The 23,019-nt window shown below is 39.6% G+C and overlaps 4 protein-coding genes and 1 long non-coding RNA gene across 5 annotated transcripts; 2 read left to right on the top strand and 3 right to left on the bottom strand.

The window, feature by feature from the left end:
• Positions 1 to 2,001: 2,001 nt before the first annotated feature.
• LOC146481773 (solute carrier family 35 member G1-like) lies at positions 2,002 to 3,604 on the bottom strand. The gene has a single exon (XM_085107935.1). The coding sequence runs from the start codon at positions 3,134 to 3,136 to the stop codon at positions 2,147 to 2,149; it is 990 nt and encodes a 329-aa protein (XP_084964061.1). The 5' UTR covers positions 3,137 to 3,604; the 3' UTR covers positions 2,002 to 2,146.
• A 2,267-nt stretch (positions 3,605 to 5,871) lies between these two features.
• On the bottom strand, positions 5,872 to 9,034 carry LOC146481772 (solute carrier family 35 member G1-like). Its single transcript, XM_085107934.1, has one exon. It carries the CDS (start codon positions 8,630 to 8,632, stop codon positions 7,643 to 7,645), a length of 990 nt encoding a protein of 329 aa, XP_084964060.1. The 5' UTR covers positions 8,633 to 9,034; the 3' UTR covers positions 5,872 to 7,642.
• A 535-nt stretch (positions 9,035 to 9,569) lies between these two features.
• LOC146481771 (solute carrier family 35 member G1-like) lies at positions 9,570 to 12,650 on the bottom strand. Its single transcript, XM_085107940.1, has one exon. The coding sequence runs from the start codon at positions 11,760 to 11,762 to the stop codon at positions 10,812 to 10,814; it is 951 nt and encodes a 316-aa protein (XP_084964066.1). The 5' UTR covers positions 11,763 to 12,650; the 3' UTR covers positions 9,570 to 10,811.
• Positions 12,651 to 14,196: 1,546 nt separating this feature from the next.
• LOC146481770 (protein phosphatase 2C-like domain-containing protein 1) lies at positions 14,197 to 17,349 on the top strand. Its single transcript, XM_085107888.1, has one exon. It carries the CDS (start codon positions 14,466 to 14,468, stop codon positions 16,164 to 16,166), a length of 1,701 nt encoding a protein of 566 aa, XP_084964014.1. The 5' UTR covers positions 14,197 to 14,465; the 3' UTR covers positions 16,167 to 17,349.
• Positions 17,350 to 17,784: 435 nt separating this feature from the next.
• LOC146481769 (uncharacterized) lies at positions 17,785 to 22,035 on the top strand. The gene is made up of 4 exons (XR_014864339.1): positions 17,785 to 18,274; positions 19,291 to 19,343; positions 20,549 to 20,653; positions 21,971 to 22,035. It is a non-coding gene; the product is annotated as an uncharacterized LOC146481769 (long non-coding RNA).
• The last annotated feature ends 984 nt before the right edge of the window (positions 22,036 to 23,019 follow it).

Raw genomic sequence — 23,019 nt, 5'->3', positions numbered from 1 at the left:
AGCCCTTCGTCTCGGGAAACATCAGGACTCGAGAGAAAACAGAACTAACTAGTTTCCCGCTGCCAATGCGAAATTCTGGGTTTTTTCGCCATCACTTCTAGCCAGTAATGTATTATTTTGTCTGTTGTGATTGGTGCTCGCGTTTCAATGCGTGGAATATCACGTCCGGTAAGTGTTATTACTATTGCAAATAAACACTTGTGTAAAACAAGAGCTAGATGTTGTCCTTTGCCCTAAATAGGGTCTTAAAATAGAGGGCGTTGTCCTACACAGGGTAGGTATTTAAGGTTATTTTTGTCCTCAGGTCAGGGTTTCAAACCCTCAGCGGCACCCCTATACCCAAACACGGGTCAATTTCCCCCCCCCCCCCACCCCCCGGGATAACAAGAGCAATTATCATTATACCATGCCAGAGAAATAACGACCATTAAATTGTCTTCTGTTTGTTCTTGAAAGCGAAATCTGCAAGATCTAGCAATATTTTTTGATTGTTTTAGTTTAATAATTATTCCACTCACGCTTGGCGGATAGGAAATGATTATAGTCAACTCGGCGCTACGCGATACGCGGCTCGTTGACCATCTAACATCTCACATCAACGCACTGTTCTGGAGTAATTGTTAATTGTACCATGACCGATAGCGGCAAATACTGTCTCCTGGTGTTTCTTGCAAAATGATGTCTGCAAGATCAGAAAATATTTCTTGTTTGGTTTTATTAAGACAATTATTTTATGAACAACTCGGCCGTGACTATGAGCCAGGTTTGCTGTCATCTCATATAGTACAGTCAAATATGAATTATCCAGGATTAGAAGCACATGGGACATTTGTTCGCATACCGTAAACTGCCGCTTATAAGCCGTGGGCTTAAACAACTTCGTAAGAGATTTTAGATGGGCTTATAAACGGAGGGGTTTATATCCGGACGTTTCGAAACGAGCTATAGCAACATCAAAAATATTGTTTTCCTACTCTGGAATCATGATTTTAAAAATATAAAAATTCAAAATTCTGTACTCAGAGCGGAATTAAAATTTAAAGTGGGATATTTCGTTCGGATCCACCGAACTTGTCAGCCACAATGCAAATTTGAATGTTTAGAAGGGTTATATAATGGACCCGGGGGAGCTAAGATGGTGTCATACCGGACACTGATCCGCGTCGAGAGATTCAGAGAATTTATGCTTCAGTGCCATACATCAAGGGCACTTCGGAACGCCTCCAAAGAGCATTCAAATGACACGAGGTTACACTTGTCCACAAGCCTTTTAATTCCTTAAGATCACAACTAGTTCATTAGGACAGAACAGAAAATCTCAAAAAGTGTGGAACAGTCTATCACATCCATTACGAACAATGCGATAAAGATTATGTGGGCGAAACTTCTCGGTTATTAGAAACTCGAGTAACGGAACATCTTTCTAGGAATTCGTCAGCTGTTCTTGAACATTGCCAGCTCACGGGTCATTCAGTGGATTCCAGCAAAACAAAAGTTCTTCCACGGAAAGTAACACATTCAAACGCCGCATAAGGGAGGCAATTGAGATAAAATTACGTAAGCCCTCCTTGAACAGAGACAATGGCTTCGAATTAGCCAGCATCTATGACTGCTTATAGGCGGCAGTTTACAGTATGCCAATGGCCAAATATAGCCCAAGAACAATACAATGCATGCACACGCAAGCTTCGGAAAGTAAAAAACGCAATCGCTAGCAAGCGGCCTAAAATGTACTCAACCAGCATAAGAGTTGCGCTCAGCTCACTTCGTTTGTGCTCGTTCACTGGTCGCACAAACCAGAAAAGCTGTTGAACTTTGGCGAGAAAGTTGAATGTTTCAGGAAACTACAAGTCAATCTACAGGTCACCACTGTTCTTCTAATTAACAAGGTAAAAATAATCAATCAATCAATAAATAAATCAATCAATCATGTTTTATTTATGCGTGCATATTTTTCGTCCGGACTAAGGGCCACATACAAAAAAAAAATTCTCATCTATTACTTATATTGAACATGTGAAAAAAAAACTCTTTAATCAGTGAGCAGTGGGTTCGAAAACCGTAAATATTCCAATCCTGAGATCCTAGATCACAACGAAACGGACCGACATATTTTTTGGTAGTTATATGTCCCTGGAACTGACAATTATTTTATGGGTTTGTAACCCCTTCTACTTATCTTTTTATGATCCAAATATTTCTTGACAAAAATAACAATGTTAGACAGCAGTACCAATATAGCACCACCAATACTCAGTCCAGTTGGAACAACATCCAAGAAGATGATCTGAAGGATGAATGAGCAAGCAATTCTTACTGGACGAAGTAATGCTGACACAACAGCAGCCTTCTCCAACTCCAATGCTTTTGCCATGAGCAACTGCGCAAAATAGCCAAGAAATCCATATGCAGTTACGTAATACATGTCATAGGTTCCACAGTCTGGGTATTTAAATCCTCCAAAAATTAGTGAAGCACACAGGCTAACAACTGATCCAACGACAGAGAAATAAAATAACACAACTCTGGCGCCGACTTCTTGTGATATCTTGCGCACCAAAACTATAGCACATGCCAAAAACATTGAACAGAGGACGGCCGTAACGGTAGGGAACCACTCTTGTTTGATGCTGGAATCCTCATTCAAAGATCCAAACAAGAATGTAGGTTTGGCAATTAACACCACTCCTCCTAAACACAGCATTGTAGCTATCACATCGTACTTGGTAATTGATTCTTTGAGGAAGATGCGGCCGAGAAGGGCTGTGAAAACTGTGGTGGTGCATAATATCACTCTGGCATCACCAATGGGCATGTTTTTGAGGGAATAAACCATAAAACCAAGCGCTGTGACACCAAGGACACCACGAAGAACCAAAAATCCCGTTTTCTTCCAGGGGTGAATAAATTTATCTCTCAGGAATATCATGGCTGGAAGCGAGAAAACAAGTTGAAAAATCAACTGTATAAACACAACCTCTAAGCTTGGAATGCTCGGCGCAAGTTTTATCATCAAATCACCTATAGAATACAGTGCGGCCGAAATTATGGTAAAAACGGTCCCAAGAAAGGCAAGCAATTTTGCGCTGAAAAGCGGGCTTTCAATCCTTGTTGCCGTTTCGTTTTGATTCTCCATTGTTGACGAGAGTGAAGAAAGGTGAATGTGAATGTGAATGTTTCAATTTCCCTAGAAGGTGACTTAGTTCGATCTATATGCCAAACTTTGTTCATTGTACAGTTTATGACTAAAACGTGATTGTGCTTTTTTGGCATGCGGGCCACTAGTCACGCAACGCTTTATAAGAGGTGGTTGTGCGAGAGCGGAGCTCCTGTAACAGTGGTTTTTGGGGAATTTGGCTCCGTGGCTGAGGGAGAGGTGCCCTGCCGTACCTTCTGAAATGTTTTATTACATCAAGTAGACCTGATCTCCTTCAAGGAAGATAGTATTTATTGCAGATCTTGATTCATTCTGTTACAGGCAGAACTCAAGAGCTTTTACTGAATAATATTTCACGTGATTTATATGAAAGCTCCAAATTATACATGACAAGTTTTAACACGTTTTTGAGGTTTAATCGACGCGAAATCGGCCAACGACCACGTTATATATTCTTTATAAATTCACCTCGTTGATACGAGTGCTTAAACATAATTTGGACAGATATAAATGACAAACGAAAAGCAGTTTGCCCCTGTTAGTAAAATTCTCTAACGTTTGTCTTACTGTGTACAGGAATTTCGTTTCAATTAAACTGTATCTCCATCCTGGATGCTTAACAACAGTTGTCAGGGCCGTGTATTGAATCGTTTATCAAAAACGATAAGTCTCGAATTCATAGTCTTAGTTTTTGAAAAGTTAGCATATCGGAATATCGCGCTCGTTAGAATTTGGACCATCTCAAAGTCTCGAATATCAATATTTGAGCCTCAAAGTCTCAAAAATTGTCGAGCAAGGAAAGACAGGTTCTAGACTATTTCTGTTAGTAGGTCTTAGTATGGATTTTGAAATCCGGCATATTTGACTAAAATTTCACACTACGTACAACCTTATCTTCAAATAGTTATTGCAATATTCGCCGACTCGTTTACTCTTTTATCTGTTTAATCGGGTCGTTTGAAAAAATATTTTTTACATTGTCAATGAGAGTACAGAAAACCGGGTTTAAGTCGAAGAACACAAGGGAAAGTTTTGTCTAGCCACGGTTGGTTATTGATACGGCGAAAGTATCCAACTCTCTGAAGGAGAAAATGGTCGAAAATACTTCCTTGAAGAAAAAAGAAAGGAAAGGAAAAAAGAAAGAAGAAGTTAAACGATGGTCTTTTCAACTAAGCGCGTGAAACCCGACCATCCACCTTAAGTTTGTTTCTCGACGGTGTTGGTTGTGAGAATTTTCCCTTCCACGATCATCTTGATGTTACACTTTCATCCAGCCTCCGCTTGGCGTTCTCACATTTGAAGATCCACCAGAAGGCGTCTAGAAAACTAAATTTACAAAAACCTTTGAAGTATAAGTTAAGTCGTTTTGCCGTCGATGCTTTATACATGAAGGCACTTGTGCGCTCTTCTTTGGAGTATGCTGATGTTGTATGGGACGGTTGTTTGGTTGGTGATAGCGACTTGTTGGAAAGTCTACTGCTTGAAGGAGCTCGAGTAGTTACTGCGGCTATTAAAGGTACAAGTAGGGATTGCTTATTGCGCGATACTTCTTGGGCTAAGCTTGGTCGTCTTAGACGGAAAATTCACAAGTTGATAATGATGTACAAGTTGGTTTATAAGCTATCTCCTCCTTACTTAATTATATGTATATGTTCTTTGTCCTAGCGCAGTTACCATAAGGTGAAGTTACAGCCTTCGTTTTTCCATAATTTTAGTTTTGCCCTTTGTAGGGATAGAAAGGCACAAGAACTCCTTTCTGTTTTCTGCGACCCAGCTATGGAATAATCTGCCTTTAGAACTTAGACTGTCCTCAGTCCTCAGTCGGTAATTTTAAGCACAATTTTCTTGCTTATTTTGGTGCCTCATCTTGTAATCCCCTGTATTATGCAGGTAATTGTTTTGATTCTGTTAACCACTCTCGCTTTAGATGTAACAATAGTACCCTTAATCACGACCTTTTCATTAGAAATTGTGTTGTTTCTCCGGCTTGCCCTCGCTGCAACGCACCTGTGGAAGATGTTAAGCACTATTTTTTGTACTGTCCAATGTATGCTGCTCATCGTATCGCTTTGCTTACCTCTGCTGCTCACCTACTGGGAGATAAATGGCTTCTAGCTTCGAACAAGAAAAAGATTGAATGTTTTCTGTTTTGTTCTCCGGATTTGCAATTTCAGTCGAATGTTCGTTTATTTGAGCAAGTTCAGTCATTTATTTCCCACTCATCTTATTTTTCTTAGTTTAGCTTTGTAGTTTTCTTTTTTTTAACTTGTACTCATGTTAGCCCTGTAAATTAGTCCGTCTCTACCGTGTATTTATGCGGGTTAGTTGATCCGACGTAAGCTCTCTCGATGAGCACTTAGTTTCTCATCTGGTTTCTCATAGTGTAAATGTCGTGTTCAAATATTATTTAAATAAATTTCAGAAAATGTCTTCTGTTTGTTAATTCGTTCTTGAAAGCGAAATCTGCAAGATCTAAAAATATTTCTCGATTGTTTTAAGGATAATAATTATTCCACTCACGCTTGTTGGATATGAAATGATTATAGTCAACTCGGCGCTACGCGGCTCGTTGACTATCTATCATCTCATTTCAAAGCGCACTCGTGGAATAATTGTTATTTGTGCCATGACCGACAGCGGCAAATACTGTCTCCTGGTGTTTCTTCCAAGATAAAGTCATCAAGATCAGAAAATATTTGTTGGTTGCTTTTATTTGGAAAATCATTTTATCACAATTTGGTAATATGTGCCCCTTTCACTATTATCCCATATCTCAAGCAGTTTAAGGTCTGGGTCAAGGGCTTTCAAGAGGAAAAATGATTTATTCGAGATAACTTTAACAAAGTCAATGGCACTGAACTGAAATTTAGCAGATAAAAAGATCTTATCATTCTTAAAATTTCTAAGCATAATAAGTAGTGCTATAGATCTCGTGACATGTCTCGTGATCGTTTTTTGTGAAAAAAGCAAAGATTGGACAGGTAGGCGACGGTTTTAAGAGAAAACATCAAACAAAAACGCATTTCTAATAAAGATTAAATATCTCCATCGCTTCACGTTTGGAATGATTGTCCATTGTTCTCCAGAAAAACTTTGTCAGGACAAAGGTCATTTCTCAGTCCACAATTCAACCTTCAAAAACGTAGAATGTTCAATATTTTAAATCTGCTTCGGAAACACTAATTTAGTTATCTATATAAAGAAAATTCGCCGCCGTATCGCCGATTTACGAAATTTTAATTTTTTGGTCAGGTGATGTGTCATGTGATCAAAATTATACGTTAAGGCAAAAGAAAACATCGAGTTTTATATTCAGCGAAAATTTCATCCTGTTCTAGACAGAAAAACCGAAGATATACCGGATCATTCATAATTTCTGAACACCCTTCAAACCCAGGCCTTAAACTGCTTGAGATGGTAAGGTAAAAACGCGGGCTCGTGGTGCAAGTGTAAAATACATTTCTAGCAAATATGGATCATCATATTAGAAGCACATGAGCGGGAACAAATATATCCCTTGGATAATACACGTGCCCGCGAACTTCGAAAAGTATAAAATGTAATCACAAAGTCAGCGGCCTAAAATCTTCTCAACCAACGTAAGAGTTGCGCCCGGCAACAACTCAGTAGAAAGGGTCTTGGCCTTTCGCACGAAAATTCAATGTTTCAGTAAGTTGAGATTCTTAAGCCTGGTTTACACGTACGACGCAAGCATAAGCATAAGCACAAAACACCTACGTGTAAACAGGTGCGACGCAAGCATAAGCGTGCTGTGCAATGTTTCAGTAAGCTGCGATTCTTAAGCCTGGTTTACACGTACGACGCAAGCGAAAGCACAAGCACAAGAGAATGGAACGACTTCCATTTTCATGACTTCCATGTTGTTGCGTAGTACGTGTAAACCGGAACGACGCAAACATCAACACAAGCGCAAGGAAAGGAAACTGAAAAACAGCGACAAGTTGTCAGTGTACATTCTAGTTAATCATGCGTTGCCATTTGCAAAATGGCGGCAGACGCAACTACCGATCTTTGCGAGCGCTTCGCGAAGGCTGTAAGAAATTACTCGGTGTGGTATGAAAAAGTTTCCCCCGATTTCAAAGATAATAGCAAAAAATAAAAAAAAGAGTAGTGTGGGAGGATGTAGCGGTCGCAGTTGGTGTGAGTAATGTGTCTCCTCCTCCTTCTTTTCAATAAAAGGACGAGCAGCAAGATCTCTTCGTGTTCCTCTACGTCCGCTATGTTAGAATCAGGCTCGCGAAAAAGGCAGCCCGGCCGCGCGATTGCGCCAAAATTTTATGCTTCTGCGCTTGCGTATGTCATCTTATGCTTATGCCTCCCGCAGGTGTAAACATCCTTGTGCTTATTCTTATGCTTGCGTCGGACGTGTAAACCAGGCTTTATAGATCACCACGAACAGTTAAAGCTGAACACGAAATGGACCGACATTGTTTGGTAGTTATATGTCCCTGGAACTGCCAATTATCATTTTATGGGAGTGTAACCCCTTCGGTTTATATTTTTATGATCCAAATATTTCTCGATAAAAATGACAATGTTAGACAGCAGTACCAATAAAGCACCACCAATACTCAGTCCAGTTGGAACAACATCCAAGAAGATGATCTGAAGGATAAATGAGCAAGCAATTTCTACTGTCTTAACCAATGACACAACAGCAGCCTTCTCCAACTCCAATGCTTTTGCCATGAGCAACTCCGCAAAATACCCAAGAAATCCATATGCAATTATGTAATATATGTCATGGGTTCTACAGTCTGGGTATTTAAATCCTCCAGAAATTAGTGAAGCACACAGGCTAACAACTGATCCAATGGCAGCGAAATAAAATACCACAACTCTGGCGCTGACTTCTTGTGATACCTTCCGCGTGAAAACTATACTAAATGCCAAACAAATTGAACAGAGGACGGCCATAACGGCAGGGAACCACTCTCGTTTGATGCTGGAACCCTCACTCAAAGATCCAAACAAGAATGTAGGTTTGGCAATTAACACCACTCCTCCTAAACACAGCATTGTAGCTATCACATCAAACTTGGTAATTGATTCTTTGAGGAAGATGCGGCCGAGGAGGGCTGTGTAAACTGGGGCGGTGCAAATTATCGTTCTTGCATCACCAATGGGCATGTTTTTGAGGGAATAAACCATTAAACCCAGCGAGGTGACACCAGCGACACCGCGAAGAACCAAAAATCCCGTTCTCCACCAGGGGTGAATAAATTTATCTCTCAGGAATATCATGGGTGGAAGCGAGAAAACAAGTTGAAATATTAACCGAATAAACACGACCTCTAAGCTTGGAATGCTCGGCGCAAGTTTTATCATCAAATCATCGATGGAAATCAGTGCGGCCGAAATTATCGTAAAAATGATCCCAAGAAAGGCGAGCAATTTTGCGCTGAAAAATGGGCTTAAAATCCTTGTTGCCGTTTCGTTTTGATCAGTCTCCATTGTTGACAAGATTGAAGAAAGGTGTAGGACCGTGTAGCTAACAGAACTGGAGGGGAATTCTTTTCCACGTGGTGTGCTTATGACGTTTTATCTCTTTGAGGAAAACCACTGCTATCTCGTTCAGAAAGCATCTCGTCTAGACTTGCGTTAGGCTGTCTTCTAACGCGTCGAAAAGAGTGACCGACGAGCGACGAAAACGGACTTTGAGTTCGTCTCCTCTAGAAGTATGTCGTTTATTAATCAGGCCCTCGCTTTCTAAAAAGACGAAAGGAATTAAGAGGTCATTTTTTGTGAAGAACAAGGTGACTTACTTGTTCCTTCTATATGCCAAACTTTGTTCATTGTGAGTATGATTGAAACGTGTTTTTCCTGTTTTGGCATGCTGGCCACCAATCACGGAACGCTTTGTAGCATGTTGAACCGCGAGAGCTGAGATCCTGTGACAGTCATCTATAATAATAATAATAATAATAATAATAATAATAATAATAATAATAATAATCTTTATCGAGGAAACTTTATCACAAAATGTGGTTTTCCGAAAAGGACCTCAAAGATTAAGACTAAAATGTATACATAAAATTAAAAGAAAGCAAAGAAAGATATATAAATTGAATAAATGCATAAATCATATTAAGAAATTAAAAACATGTCGCTTGAATGTATTAATATTAGCAGATTCTCGTATTACCTGGCTAAGTGAATTAAAGTCATTTACAGCATGATATGGAGTTCTTTGTTTCCCTCAATTTCTCTTAACGCTGGGGAGTCTAAGATTGACTTTATTTCTTGTATTGCGGTAATGATATTGCTGTTGCTGCGTACTAAAGTCAATTTATCTGAGTGATTTTTGGGGAATTTGGCTCCGTGACTGAGGGAGAGGTGCCCCGTTAGGCTACTGAGATCTTTTATTACATCAAGTGGACCTGAATTCCTTCAAGGAGGATTGTATTTATTTCAAATCTTGTCTTATTCTGTTACAAGAGATGCTACAGGAGCATTTACCATTTTCAGGTTGGTGGCTTATAAAATGAAAAAGATTTCACCAAGTTTAAGGTATTTCAAAGCGCCTTTTAAACATCTCAACCAAACCAACTGAGAAAACTGTAGGTATGTGAATGGGATACCATTAACCTCTAAGATCAAAGAAAAAAATCTCCTTTCTTGTCCCCATACTGTTCTTATAAAAGTACTGGGCAGAAGTTATTGAAACATCAAGAAAGTTCACCTTCGGTGATCGTATCCATAAACTGGGTTTATGTCAACGCCACTTAGGCTCGAGTAAGTATTTATTTCACATCTTGTCTCATTCTGTTACAAGAGGTGCTACAGGAGCATTTGCCATTTTCAGGTTGGTGGCTTATAAAATGAAAAAGATTTCACAAAGTTTAAGGTATTTCAAAGAGCCTTTTAAATATCTCAGCCAAACCAACTGAGAAATTAAAACTGTAGGTATGTGAATGGGATACCATTAACCTCTAAGATCAAAAAAACAAAAATTCTCCTATCTTGTCCCCATACTGTTCTTATAAAAGTACTGGGGAGAAGTTATTGAAACATCAAGAAAATTAACGCCACTTAGGCTCGAGTATGGCTTTACCTTGTCTGATAAGGTTTGTTACAGTAACTCGTCTGTTACTTATATATACATATATAGCCTTTTTCTGTTTAAAGATATCGATGCGTTCTTTATACAGACGGTTAAACCTCGCCGATGACCAACGGGGAGATTTCGATTTCTATTTTATACAGACGGTTCACTCATGCTGAAGATCAAAGGCGAGATATCGATTCCTTTCTTTATACAGACGACTTCACTTCGCCGATGATCATAGGCGAGAATTTTGGTCTGTATTAAATGAGCAATTCGTGACATTCACATGAAAAATCCATGTCTATACTGATTGAAACAATCCAAAATATGTGAAAGTATGTACACCCCTCGCAGATCAATCATCACAGCCCGGCGGCTTCGGTGGCAAATAATTGATCTGCTCGGCACTGACAAATCACGTTATTTTGTTCAAACTAGTCCAATAATTGTTGAATATTCGAATATTGCGTGGTTATATCACCACGAACAGTTAAAGCCGAACACGAAATGGACCGACTCTTGTTGGTAGTGTTGTCCCTGGAGCTGACAATCATTCTATGGATTGGTAACCATTCGATTTATCTTTTAATGATCCAAATATTTCTTGATAAAAATGACAATGTTAGACAGCAGTACCAATAAAGCACCACCAATACTCAGTCCAGTTGGAACAACATCTAAGAAGATGACCTGAAGGATGAATGAGCAAGCAATTTCTACTGTACGAACCAATGATACAACAGCAGCCTTCTCCAACTCTAATGCTTTTACGACGAGGAACTTCCCTAAATAGCCAAGAAATCCATATGCAATTACATAATATATGTCATGGGTTCCACAGTCTGGGTATTTAAATCCTCCAAAAATTAATGTAGCACACAGGCTAACAACTGATCCAACGACAGCGAGATAAAATACCACAACTCTGGCGCTGACTTCTTGTGATACCTTCCGCACCAAAACGAGAGTACATGCGACAAAAATTGAAGAAATGACGGCCATAACGGCAGGGAACCACTCTTGTTTGGTGCTGGAACCCTCACTCAAAAATGCAAACAAGAATGTAGGTTTGGCAATTAACACCACTCCTCCTAAACACAGCATTGTAGCTATCACATCATACTTGGTAATTGATTCTTTGAGGAAGATGCGGCCGAGAAGGGCTGTGTAAACTGGGGCGGTGCAAATGATCGTTCTTGCATCACCAATGGGCATGTTTTTGAGGGAATAAACACTTAAACTTATCGCCGTGACACCAGTGACACCCTGAAGAACCAAAAATCCCATTTTCTTCCAGGGGTGAATAAATTTGTCTCTTAGGAATATCATGGGTGGAAGCGGGAAAACAAGTGCAAAAATCGACCGTATGAACACAACCTCTAAGCTTGGAATACTCGGCGCAAGTTTTATCATCAAATCACTGATGGAAATCAGTACGGCCGAAATTATCGTAAAAATGATCCCAAGAAAGCCGAGCAATTTTGCGCTGCAAGATGGGTTTGTTATCCCTGTTGCCGTTTCGTTTGGATTCTCCATTGTTGACAAGATTTAAGAAAGGTCTAGCTAACAGAACTGCGGGAGGGGAAGTACTTTCAGTTTGTAAACAATTTTCCACGTGATGTGCTTATGATGTTTCATCTCTTTGAGGAAAACCACTGCTATCTCGTTCAGAAAGCATCTCGTCTAGACTTGCCCCAAGTAGTGTTCTTATGCGTCAAGAGCGAAGAAAACGGACTTTGAGTTCGTCTCGTCCAGAAGTATTATATGTCGTTTCCAAACAGGCTGTTATTACATGTCCTCGCTTTCTAAAAAGACAAAAAGAATTAAGAGGCCATTTTTTGTGAATGTTTCAATTTCCCTATAAGGTGAATTAGTTCGATTTTTAGAGATAGACACATAGGTTTATTTAACAATTCACATTGCTGCTAAGTGGCTGAATTGCATAAATTTACAATTCGCTGATATTATTACAAAGTACGCTAAAATTTACAAATTATCAAGGTAGTTTACATAATAATGGTAGTGAAATCTAAGAGTATCGATAATAATATGAAATATATAATAAAAATACCTTACGTTGCTAAAAAAAAAGAAAACCATTATCTACAAGTAATATATTTATTTATTTTATTTTTTTAGCACAGATGCACAGCGCGGGAATAAATGTGCGCTTGTTACGATCTCTGCACATGTGTGACAGGTTATAAATGCGTTTCTTTTTCGTGTTGTATTTGGCTTCATGCTTTAATGCTGAAGTTTTTTCATTATACATTTATGACTGAAACGTGATTTCCCTGTTTTGTCATGCGGGTCACTACTCACTCAAAACTTTATCAGTAGATCACGTGGATCAGCGAGTGACATGGTTTTTGGGGAATTTGGCTCCATGGCTGAGGGAGAGGTGTCCTGTTACATGAAGAGATCTTTTTTTTTTTTTTTTTTTTACATCAAGTGGACCAGATCTTCTTCAAGCAACAGTGTTTGTTCGGCAGATCTTGACTCGTTCTGTTACAGTCATCAGAACTCAGGAGCTTTTACTGGAGAACAGTTGTCGTATAAGACCCGTAGACAATGAATATGTCGACAACTGAATTTCACTTGCATAAGCATACCAAAAACTCATGGAATCCATTCCTTGGGTCGCACACTTACTCATGTAATGTTCCCCAAGTGTCTTCTAGGCCGCATTCGTTTGGGACTTCTAAGTAATATAGTGCTTCTGTTAATGATGGGACCATCGGCTGATGCTTGCCCGTCGGAAATCAGCTGCTCTTAAAAGGAAAATTAGCCGGAGAATTGAAGGTTCGAGGACGTATGTGGTAGTTTTAAGAAGATCAAATTTTCAAGGAGGAAGTATTCTGGAATAGAAATATACGAGAAGGACGGTATTCATGTTGGTTACTTTGACTACTACTCTTGGCTACTTTAGTATTTGGTTACTCAAAATTAGGACGACTGTTATCTTTTCAGGGAACTATAAGGGGCTGTTTACGTGGAAGGAGGAAGATCCTAGCACTAGGAAGATTCGAGAAGGCGGAAAAACTTTTCGTTTGCTTTACATGCAGAAATTTCGGCCGAAGTGGTTACCAAGTGGAGAAGGAAAAGAAGGAAAATTGACGGCCTTTAGCAGTTGAACGCCCGGCTCCCGCCATTTTGTTCTTTTTTCAGCCCTAGTACTAGGATCTTCCGAGCGAAAGTAGTTTATATGGTGCTGGGATCTTGCTATCTCTCAGCTAGGAAGTTCCTATCGCTAGAAAGATCCTAGCGCTAGGGCTAAGAACAACTTTTGCATGTAAACTGAATAGAGAAAACATGTGGCGCTAAGATGATCCGCCCTCTTACTAGTGCTAGGATCTTCCTCCCTCCATGTAAACATCCCTTAATATTCTGCGCATTATGTTATTCGCAAATCAGAATAAGAATTGCCAGAATTGTTCCAAAAGAATGCGTCCTTAGAATTTTTTAATTGTGAAACTGAAAATCACCAACATTGAAAGACAGCGCATCATGTGGAACCTTGCTTGTCTTTAAAAGAATTGGAATTAAAATTTTATCTTCTTCTTCTTATTATTTTTTTTCAGTAAACAAATTTCGTGCTGGATTTGTGGTTGATGAGCAACAGCTTAACTATTGACGAAGAAAAAACAATTGTGCGCAGACTTTATCGAACATTCACGTATTCCTTATGTTTTTAAAAATACAGTTGCATTGTGCTCATTATTTTTTTTTTAATTTCATATGAAGTTCAAAACAGAAAGAAGTGCGCACTCTGTCCTGTTTCTTATAACCGCTCTTCCACCAATCGCGCCCTAAGAACATTTCAAAATAAAGTTAGGTGCCGCACAAAAACATTTGTCACGCTGGAATTGTGTGACGCGTTTTGCGATTGCAAAGAAAATCTTTTTGAAATATGTCTTCATCCTTAAAATTCTTATAAAAAAAACAAAAGAGCAAAAGAATTAATATCCATTTTTTGTTGGTGGAAAGGAAGGAAAGTAATATAAGGAAACCTATTTAATGCCATTCGTGATTCGCTACATGTATCAAATATCTGCTCTGCCGAAGCTGCGATGGATTCAATGGTTGCTATAGTGACTTAATTATTAACAAATTAAATTTAATCAAACAACCACGAAGTGCTTTGTGGATGATTGTGAGCTATTGTGCATGACTTTTGTAGCCTTTTACAAGGGTACTTCTTGGAGTGAGTGAATTTAGTTGATAGAAAAGTAATTTGCGATGGAAAAGAACTGGGAAAACCTTGGACTGACATTGACGGTGAAAGATCATTTCACCGATAGCGATGAAAGAAGTATAAATTCGGAACTTCACCTAAGCTTACCTGTGTTGCCGCCGATTGCCAGTAATCCAGTTGCTGTAAAGCCCGAGATCACGATTGTCTGCATGAAGTGTGAGGAAGAAATCAGGGTTAGACAATTGAAAGAGCATCAAGAATTCCACAACGCTCTGGAAATCTTTCGATTCAGCATGAAAAGGAAGCCAACAAGTGTGAAACAACTGGTGAAACGCCGGCGAGCGATAATGCGTCGACTGAACGAAACGGCGAGCTCCGATAATCCAGTTTCGATAAAGAAACTTCAGAAGCTTAACCTCGCTTACGAACTCCTCAAAGCCGACATCGAAGGCACAAGTACAACTCTTCGCAATGTAGACGAATATTTTCAAAGTTATTCGAATTTGGAGGGACATGGGACAACTTTGAATTGTGCGCTCGCGTTTGGTATTTGCCAACACGCCAATTCGCTTTGGAAAACAGCAATGGAAGACAGATACGCGTTTAAGGACTGCTTCTGCAACGATCCACAGAGCGGATTTTTTGCAATTTATGATGGATATTCCGGAAGCATGGCTGCGGACAAGTGCGCGCGCTATCTGGGAGAAATTCTCGAACGCAAGGTGGAGGCAATTTACAACACTAGCATGAAACATGAAAATGTTAATGCGGAAATACAGACTGCTTTTAACGACGCCTTTGCGGAAATGGACAGAATTTTATTGTATGGCGTGGAGGAACAATCCAGGAATCGCTGGAGTGGATGTTCGGCGCTTACTTGCTTGCTGCGAGGGAATAACTTGTATGTAGCAAACGCGGGGAATATCAGAGCAGTGTTATGCCGTGGGGATGGGTCTATAGAGCGTTTGTCTAGCAACCATAGCCCCACGGATAAGAGGGAGAAACGCCGGGTGCGGAAAGCGAAGGGGGATATTTGTAAGAGTGACAAAACGGCCTTTGTTAATGGTGTAGTGAGGAGCACGCGGGGTTTAGGGAATCATGGAGATCCGAACCTGAAGTCAAGTGTCATTAGAGTACCTGTTGTGAATTGTCTCACTCTGGAAGAATCGGATCAGTTTCTCATACTAGCTACAAATGGAGTCTGGGAGGTTTTCAGTGAAGAAGAAGTTATCCTTCTTTTGGAGGATATAATACCTGATATCGACGTCAAAGCTATTGTGAAGAGAATGCAAGAAAGAGCTTCTGCTCTTGAAGTCGGGTTGCCTGTCCCCAAATGGGACGAAATTCCCAGACGGAACAAGGGCATGGTAATGGATGAGGAGGACAATGGTGCAACTTGCTCTGATGAAGAAATGCCACAAGGGGAAAGAATACAGATTAAGGAGTATCTCAGTGAAGAACAAAGCAATCAAATTAGCTGTGACAGTCCTTTGGATATTGACATACGGTTGGATGGAAATAGCCACTGTGCACAATCGCCCGCTTTGTTGGCAACCCCAATCTCGACAATAAGGTCCAGAGGACCAAAGCCAATGAGAGAAGAGAAAGCATCTGCACTTGCAAAGGCCTTAAGTGAAAGGCTGGTGGAGGGAGCCTTATTAGCAGGAAGCCATGATAACATCACTGTTGCAGTTGTTTTGTTGAATGGGTGTCCACTTCAAATGTTCCTTCTGCCAAAAATCTAATCCTTCACATCCCTAGATCAGCATAGAAATTCTTCTTAGTGATACCCATACTTTCCTTTTAAAGTATGTTGTGAGACATTCATGATAGATCAAGTCTACTCTTAGACCTCTAAGTCACCTCAAAATTATATTTAATAGGAACTATCCAATTTTCAACAAGTTGGAATTCCAAGACAGTCAAGGAAAAACACTTCCAAGACCTTCCATAATGTTGAGATATGAAAGTTTGAACTACACATCAGGATCTGGGCCTCTGTGATTTGATCCAGACCATGTGCACATCCTGCATGCCAATGAAGGTCATTGGAAATTCTGGGGGAGTGGAGGGTGGGGGCTTTCTCAAAAGCCAGTGATGTTCCATACGCTGAGGGTAGAAATGAATATAAACCCTTCTGGGAAGGGTGACTGAATGACACATAATTCTAAATTGTGATTATTTTCTTCATTCTCATTAGTTTTCTGATTGAGATTGTATTGGTAATGCAAGGACAAATTAGCTGTGATCTGAGTCTTCTTTTTTTAATAGAGAAGGAACATTGGTGTTGATGGTGGAACCTTGATATAATTAATGAACCTCTAGATATATGAAAATGTCCTCGGTAATAATGAACAACATTCTCTAGCCCATTCTTTTAAAATATATGGAATTCATGGAATGGAACCTTGATATAACAAACTCTCTATCACAATGAACCAATTTCCCTGCTAGTCCCTTGGCACTTTGTTAAATTGAGGCTCCACTGAGTATATAATTTGGAACATTGGATCATGTAGGCTTGATTTCCGCCGCTCTTTCTAGTCCAGTAATTTTTTGAGCCTGGGCTCATTTTCCGAACAGTGGGTGGTAATCGAGCCTATGGATCATGGTAATCACAAATTTCTTTTCAAATACTCATGAATGTTAATGGAAAGTTTCAACTCTCCGTAAAGAAACACCTACATCATGGACAACCTCTTTAGTGTTCCGTACACAGGAGATAACTCTTTCATCTTGTGTGCGGAAACCATTTTAATATGATCTGGCTTGTAGAATGATTACAGTCTCATTTTCATATTTAAGTAATACAAGTTGCAAGATGGTTCATTTTAAATAAAGATTACATACATAACATCTCTTGCTTTTCCAAGATTACATTGTTTTGTATATGCTCACTGTGACATGAAATCTTTGTACTATTGACTCTATGTAAGATAAAGGTACATGTTGTCTTACTAGAACCCGGGTTGGGGGGGAGGAGGCTCTACCCAAAAGGGGTATCTTTTTTAGGTTCGACGTAGGGTAGGAGTAGGGATTTTATGAGTTGAAGTATAGAAAATGGTTGGGAAAAGTGTCAATGTGGTATCTAGAAGGTCCTCTCAAAATATCTTGAACCAGACCAACTGAAAGGTAGTCTCCCTCGCAGCCATTCTCTTGACGAGACACAGAACGGCTGCGAGGGAGACTAACCGAAAGGAGGGGCAGTTTTCTACTGTGGGTATGTGAAAGAGGTACCATTTTTTTTAAAGGTCATGAAAGGATTATATTGTCTGGATTAAAAGGTAAAGATTTGGACCTTGGGGTACCCTACACCCACCTCACCCCCACCCCACCCGTGCCAGAAATCAAGGGAGAGACCGATGACCGACGAGGACGATGAGGACCGCTAACTAGCCTTGAAGTCCCTTGAGTCTTTTCGGTCATTGAAATCCAATATGGCTGCACTGCACTTTCGGTCCGTACGCACTTACACAAAATATTGCCTAATCTTATCGCGATAAAAAACGGGTAGATGTAGCTCAGACTCGGGTGACTATCGGCGAAAGCAGCATAAAGCATTCAGAAAGCGTGAGAGGCGGTGTAGAAGCCGGGAATGGTGATAACGATCGAGCTCTTGAGGTCTATCTTGAACCACTAGTTCTGAGTCGAGTGGTTTACAACTGTTTACTGTCAAGCTTATGAAGATTGCAGCGGGGGCAGATGATTACTGGTACAATGTTTCACCCTGCACATCGTTATTATTCACTGACAAACAAAAATACAGCTGTTTTGGTACCTTTCTTTTCCAAACTACGGATCAAGTAGAATGGGCGAGCACTGTTTCCTGTTGTTTGGAGGTGGTTCTCTGCAGGTAAATGAGTGATTGTGAGAGCTTATTTGTTCCTGACTTTTTGGAGGTTAAGTTGTGGGCCGTTGGACTTCTTTGTTTGAGCCTGACAGCTGGACTTTTTGGGGGTTTGACAAATGACAAGTTGATCTCATTTTTACCTTGATCCCGTCAAAAATATACCTGAGTACCCCACACCCTGGGTGTTCAGTTTTTGATTATTGTTTTGAGATTTCAGGCCTAAGCATACATAACTGATGGTCTCTTATTTTATTCATTCTTTCATCCCCAGTTCAAATGTTATGAATTTTTATTCTTATCCATCTTTTCACTTCCACAGGTATATTACAAAATTTTATCATAGTTAGTATTTAGGACTATTATATCTCTCAGTTACTAAACGCTGTGTGATTGGTCAATTTTGCGGGCCGTATTTCACTGTACGGCCTGCTAAATTGAGAGTTTGCTTTCCCATGCGCCCGGTTAACCTCAGAGATGTCATAAATATCTTACTAACCCTTATTTTCTTGGTCTGTACTGTAAGTTATGGATCCTTGTTTTTACCCTTTGATTTATGGCCTGCACGCTTCACACTTGGGCCATAAATCAACGGGAAAACCTTGGCCCGTAACTTACAGTATGGACCTCAAACTCAGTTAGTATTAAAGACGTATATATTATTGAAATGACCAGCTCCCAGTTAGCTTGATTGCTGAGTTGGTAGAGCAGTGCATCACCATTGCAGAATTCATGGGTTTGAATCCTTTTCAAGCCTGAATTTATCAGGCTTTCTTTTCCCAGCTGCTTATATTGAGTTATGTAGTCTACATAACTGCATTAAGGATGGGATAAGTAAAGGTAAGGTAAGGGTTACCCCACAAAAAGGTACATTCGAGATCTTTTCACTTAGATTTTCAACTTAGTAGCTTAAACTGCAGCAATTGCCTCAAGCTAAGTAATTAGTAATCAAAGTGTGGTGGCCCCATTTTAGTTCATTGTTGAATTCTTATGCTAATTAAGATGCATTTTTCTTGCCCAAGGGATTAACGAAAACAAAATTATAGTATGCCAAGAGCCCAAACAAGCAAAACAAGTAAGTCTGCATGAGTTCTAACTGTGATTTGCCTCAAGGTACTACATTATACAACAACTGTTCATTGAGAAGCTCTCTGTACTATTTGATCCCGTAATGTAATTAATATTACTGCCAATTTGCCCTAGGCTGCCTTATGCTGATATAGTTTGTGCCTTTCTTTTATTTTACTTCAGTAGTCAGAGAACAAAGGGCAGAAGGAAAGTATTCCTAAAGGCTGATTTAGATGGTACAACTTTTGCTTACGACTGTCGTATGTGATTTCTGGAGCGCATGCTGCTCGCGTCATGCAAAACATTGCACACAACTCTCGTCACTCAACATTGCCTATACCTACAATTGTTGCAGGATTTTAAAACATGTTACAAAATCCTACAACATTTTTTTGTGACGTACACGACAGTCGTAAGCGAGTTGTAGGTTTGATTTACACGAAACAATTCGTGTCATAGGCCTGTGGTGAGCTTGTCGCATGCAACAAAGTCATACCGTGTAAATCACCCTTAATGCTGCTGTCATAATTGATTAACGACAAGGATTTATGTTTGAAATAATTTAACTAAGGGTGCGTTCAATTGACCTTTTTTCCAGAACAAGAATACGTGGAATAGCTGTTAGAATTCTCTATTTAAGTATATTGGGAAGACACTTCTGCAAACTTTCACTGACACATGATATAAGAGCGATTTTGTACTCCAGTCAAACCAAGAGATTTCTTGTCATGATCATTGTATGTATTCCTATTCCGGAATAGGGTCAATCGAACGCACCCTATTGTAAGTAACATGCCTAGCATACAAGTAGGATGATGGTGACTCAAAGCCCAGCCTGGGGACTTCTTTTACTTTTTTGGATGTCTGATTCAGGGGTTTTATTAGAAACTGGGACCCAGGTACTGGCATAACTCTGAACATGGTAACCTGTCTTCGGAGAGATTTAAGGCCAGTCTAAACAAGACAAATTGGGATGTACCATTTATTTTCAGTACCCCCGCTCGCCCCACTTCTGGGTTTTGCTATTGATTCCTTAGAAGATTGCATCTGAGGGGAGCAAAATTTTGTCATCTTCTTTGCAAAAAATATTCTGACAGCCCCAGTGAAAGAAAACACCCTTACCATCAAGAACTTTCATTTCCACAAAAATGTAATGAAACTTTACCCTGCTGATTTCCATTTTTTTTTTCTTTGTTGTCTTACTACATTCAGCATTTCAGTGCAAGAGACCACTTCCCTTTTGTGTTGTAAGTGAAGACAACACCACAGCCAGTTATACCACAGTCAGATGTCAAGGAGGGACTGTTTGCTTCATAGGTAAGAGAAGATAGTTAAAGAATGTACTAAAAATTAGAGTATGTAATGATAACAAATGTAGCTGGCTCGGAGCATAACTGACCTAAATGCATTTCAGGTCACGTTTTGTTGTTTTAGCTCAGATTCACTGGAGTTTTGGCATGTGGCCTTGAATTCCTGCAGGAAACATTTCTTCAATGCTTTATCCGCTGCTTTGTGCTTCATTTTGTAACAAAAATGGAAATCTTGCCCATAATCATTGCTTTTTATTGCAAACGAAGTACAAAGCAGTGGATAAAACGAGCAACACTTCCTGAAGGAATTCAAGGCCTCATGCAAAAACGCCAGTGAATCTGAGCTAAAACAAGAAAAGGCAATCTTAAATGCATTTAGGTTGGTTATGTTCTCAGCCCTTCAAAATTCGAATTTGTATTTAAATATACATGTTATTACTATATACAAGTTTTGTAACCTTTAGACTGTCAACTAACATCTGAACAAATGAACAATAAAACACCTCTACCTAAACATGTCCAAACAGGGAGCAGTATATTTGTATGGCCGAGTGTTGCCACTAGTTTTGTTTTTTATTCTCCATTAAAAATGCATTTTGTTTCAGTTCACCTTCACTTTGCCTTGTATTTTGCTTTCCATTTTCTTTTAGTAATGATTCAACTGTAGTCGTGAACCCTGTTTGACTTTCATTCACACTTGCATTTCATTTTACTTTAGCTTTCAGTTTGCATTTAAATTCACATTTCCTTTTACACTTATACATGTATTTGTATTTTGATTCTGATGTCGTTTTTATTTACGTTGACATTTTTTTTTCATTTCAAATCCATTTGCTCTTCGTTATTATTATCATTTTGAAATACATGTAAACTACCCTAAAAAAAAAAAAAAAAACAGTGGCAGTCCTTGGCCACCATAGAGTAGGGATGGCACGGTGGTGAGAGCACTCGCATCCCACCAATGTGGCCCGGATTCGATCCCCGGACTTGGCATCGTATGTGGGTTGAGTTTGTTGTTGGTTCTCGTCCTTGCTCCGAAAGGTTTTTCACTCAGGGAGCAGGGGTTATATTAAAACTCCCAGGCACTTCATGCTGGGTATCCTGTGACAAACTAGCATCCCATCCAGGGGGGAGTAGTAATACTCCTAGTCACTTCATGCTGGGTATCCTGTGATGAACAAGCATCCCATCCAGAGGGGAGTTGTAATACTCCTGGTCACTACATGTTGGGTATCCTGTGATGGACTAGGGGCTTCATGCAGTAGCCCAAGTGCAAACAAGGTCCAAACGTAATTAATGTTCATTATTTTTTTTTTATCTTCAGTTAATTAGGGAAAGAGACCAAGATAGCTCACTGAATAACCAAGTGATGGGACAGGAACTCCTTACAGCAGCACAATTGAATTTTAATATGTCTGCATGTAAAGCAATAATTGTTTTAGTTTTCATAATAAAGAAACACATTTAACAATTTTTATGTCCGTGTTGTTAGTTGTTTTCGTCTTCATAATAATATTATTTTATTGAAAACATATAGGAAGAAGGGAGTGGAAAATTCAAAAAAATGTTTTATGGCCAATCTGCTGACGGAAAGATGGACTGTTGGTGGGCCTGGGAGTGTTTTTCAAGTTTGAGGGGAAAGGCTGAAAAACTGTTGCATGAAAATAATTTTAATGAATATCTTTGAAAGAGTTTGCAGTTTTTTTTTACAGTGGTGTTACATAATTTTTAGTCAAGCCTTTTTATTTGGATTCGAACCTAACAGTTGAATTCCATGCCCTGCTAATCCAACTGAAATTAGACTAAAACATTGTGCCTACCTCTGTTTTCTAAAGGATGGTCGCCTTTCAGGTTAGAAGTACACAAAACAAGGATGTGTGAAAAGTGCCTGTCAATGCTGTCATGCAGAAAACCCCAATTGGTTAGATCAATAGTCCCTCAGTAGGCACTGACTTGTAAGTATATGCATCTGAGATCACGCCCTTGGTGTGATTAGGTGGATTACCCCCTCCCCCACGCAACTTTTTGCCAGAGATCGCGTTTGTCAGGACCCTTTCAATAATAATGATAATGAGTGTTCATATACCACACGTTCGACATTCAAATCCTAGCAGTACGCAGGATGTTTGTCCCATGAACCTAGTTTAATGGCCTTAGCTCCCACGAATCTCCTGTAGCTCAGTGGTAGAGCATCCGAACTAGTAATCGGAAGGTCTTAGGTTCGACTCCTGATAGGAGCACTCGGATTTTTTTTTCCAAGTATGCCTGTGTCGCTTTCTGGAATAATACATCATTCTCACTTAATAATGATACTGATGATAATAATTTCCCAAAATAGTTCAGAGACAATTGTCGTGCATCGACTTGTCTATG

The sequence above is a fragment of the Pavona decussata genome, unplaced genomic scaffold (assembly GCF_977016875.1).
Source record: "Pavona decussata unplaced genomic scaffold, jaPavDecu1.1 SCAFFOLD_48, whole genome shotgun sequence".
Taxonomy (NCBI): Eukaryota; Metazoa; Cnidaria; class Anthozoa; order Scleractinia; family Agariciidae; genus Pavona; species Pavona decussata.
The sequence above is the reverse complement of the archived record's forward strand: the minus strand, read 5'-3'. Positions and strand labels throughout refer to the sequence as shown.

Coding starts and splice junctions, on each gene's coding strand:
- LOC146481773 (XM_085107935.1), bottom strand. CDS start 3,136: ATGGAGAATCAAAACGAAACGGCAACAAGGATTGAAAGCCCGCTTTTC.
- LOC146481771 (XM_085107940.1), bottom strand. CDS start 11,762: ATGGAGAATCCAAACGAAACGGCAACAGGGATAACAAACCCATCTTGC.
- LOC146481770 (XM_085107888.1), top strand. CDS start 14,466: ATGGAAAAGAACTGGGAAAACCTTGGACTGACATTGACGGTGAAAGAT.
- LOC146481772 (XM_085107934.1), bottom strand. CDS start 8,632: ATGGAGACTGATCAAAACGAAACGGCAACAAGGATTTTAAGCCCATTT.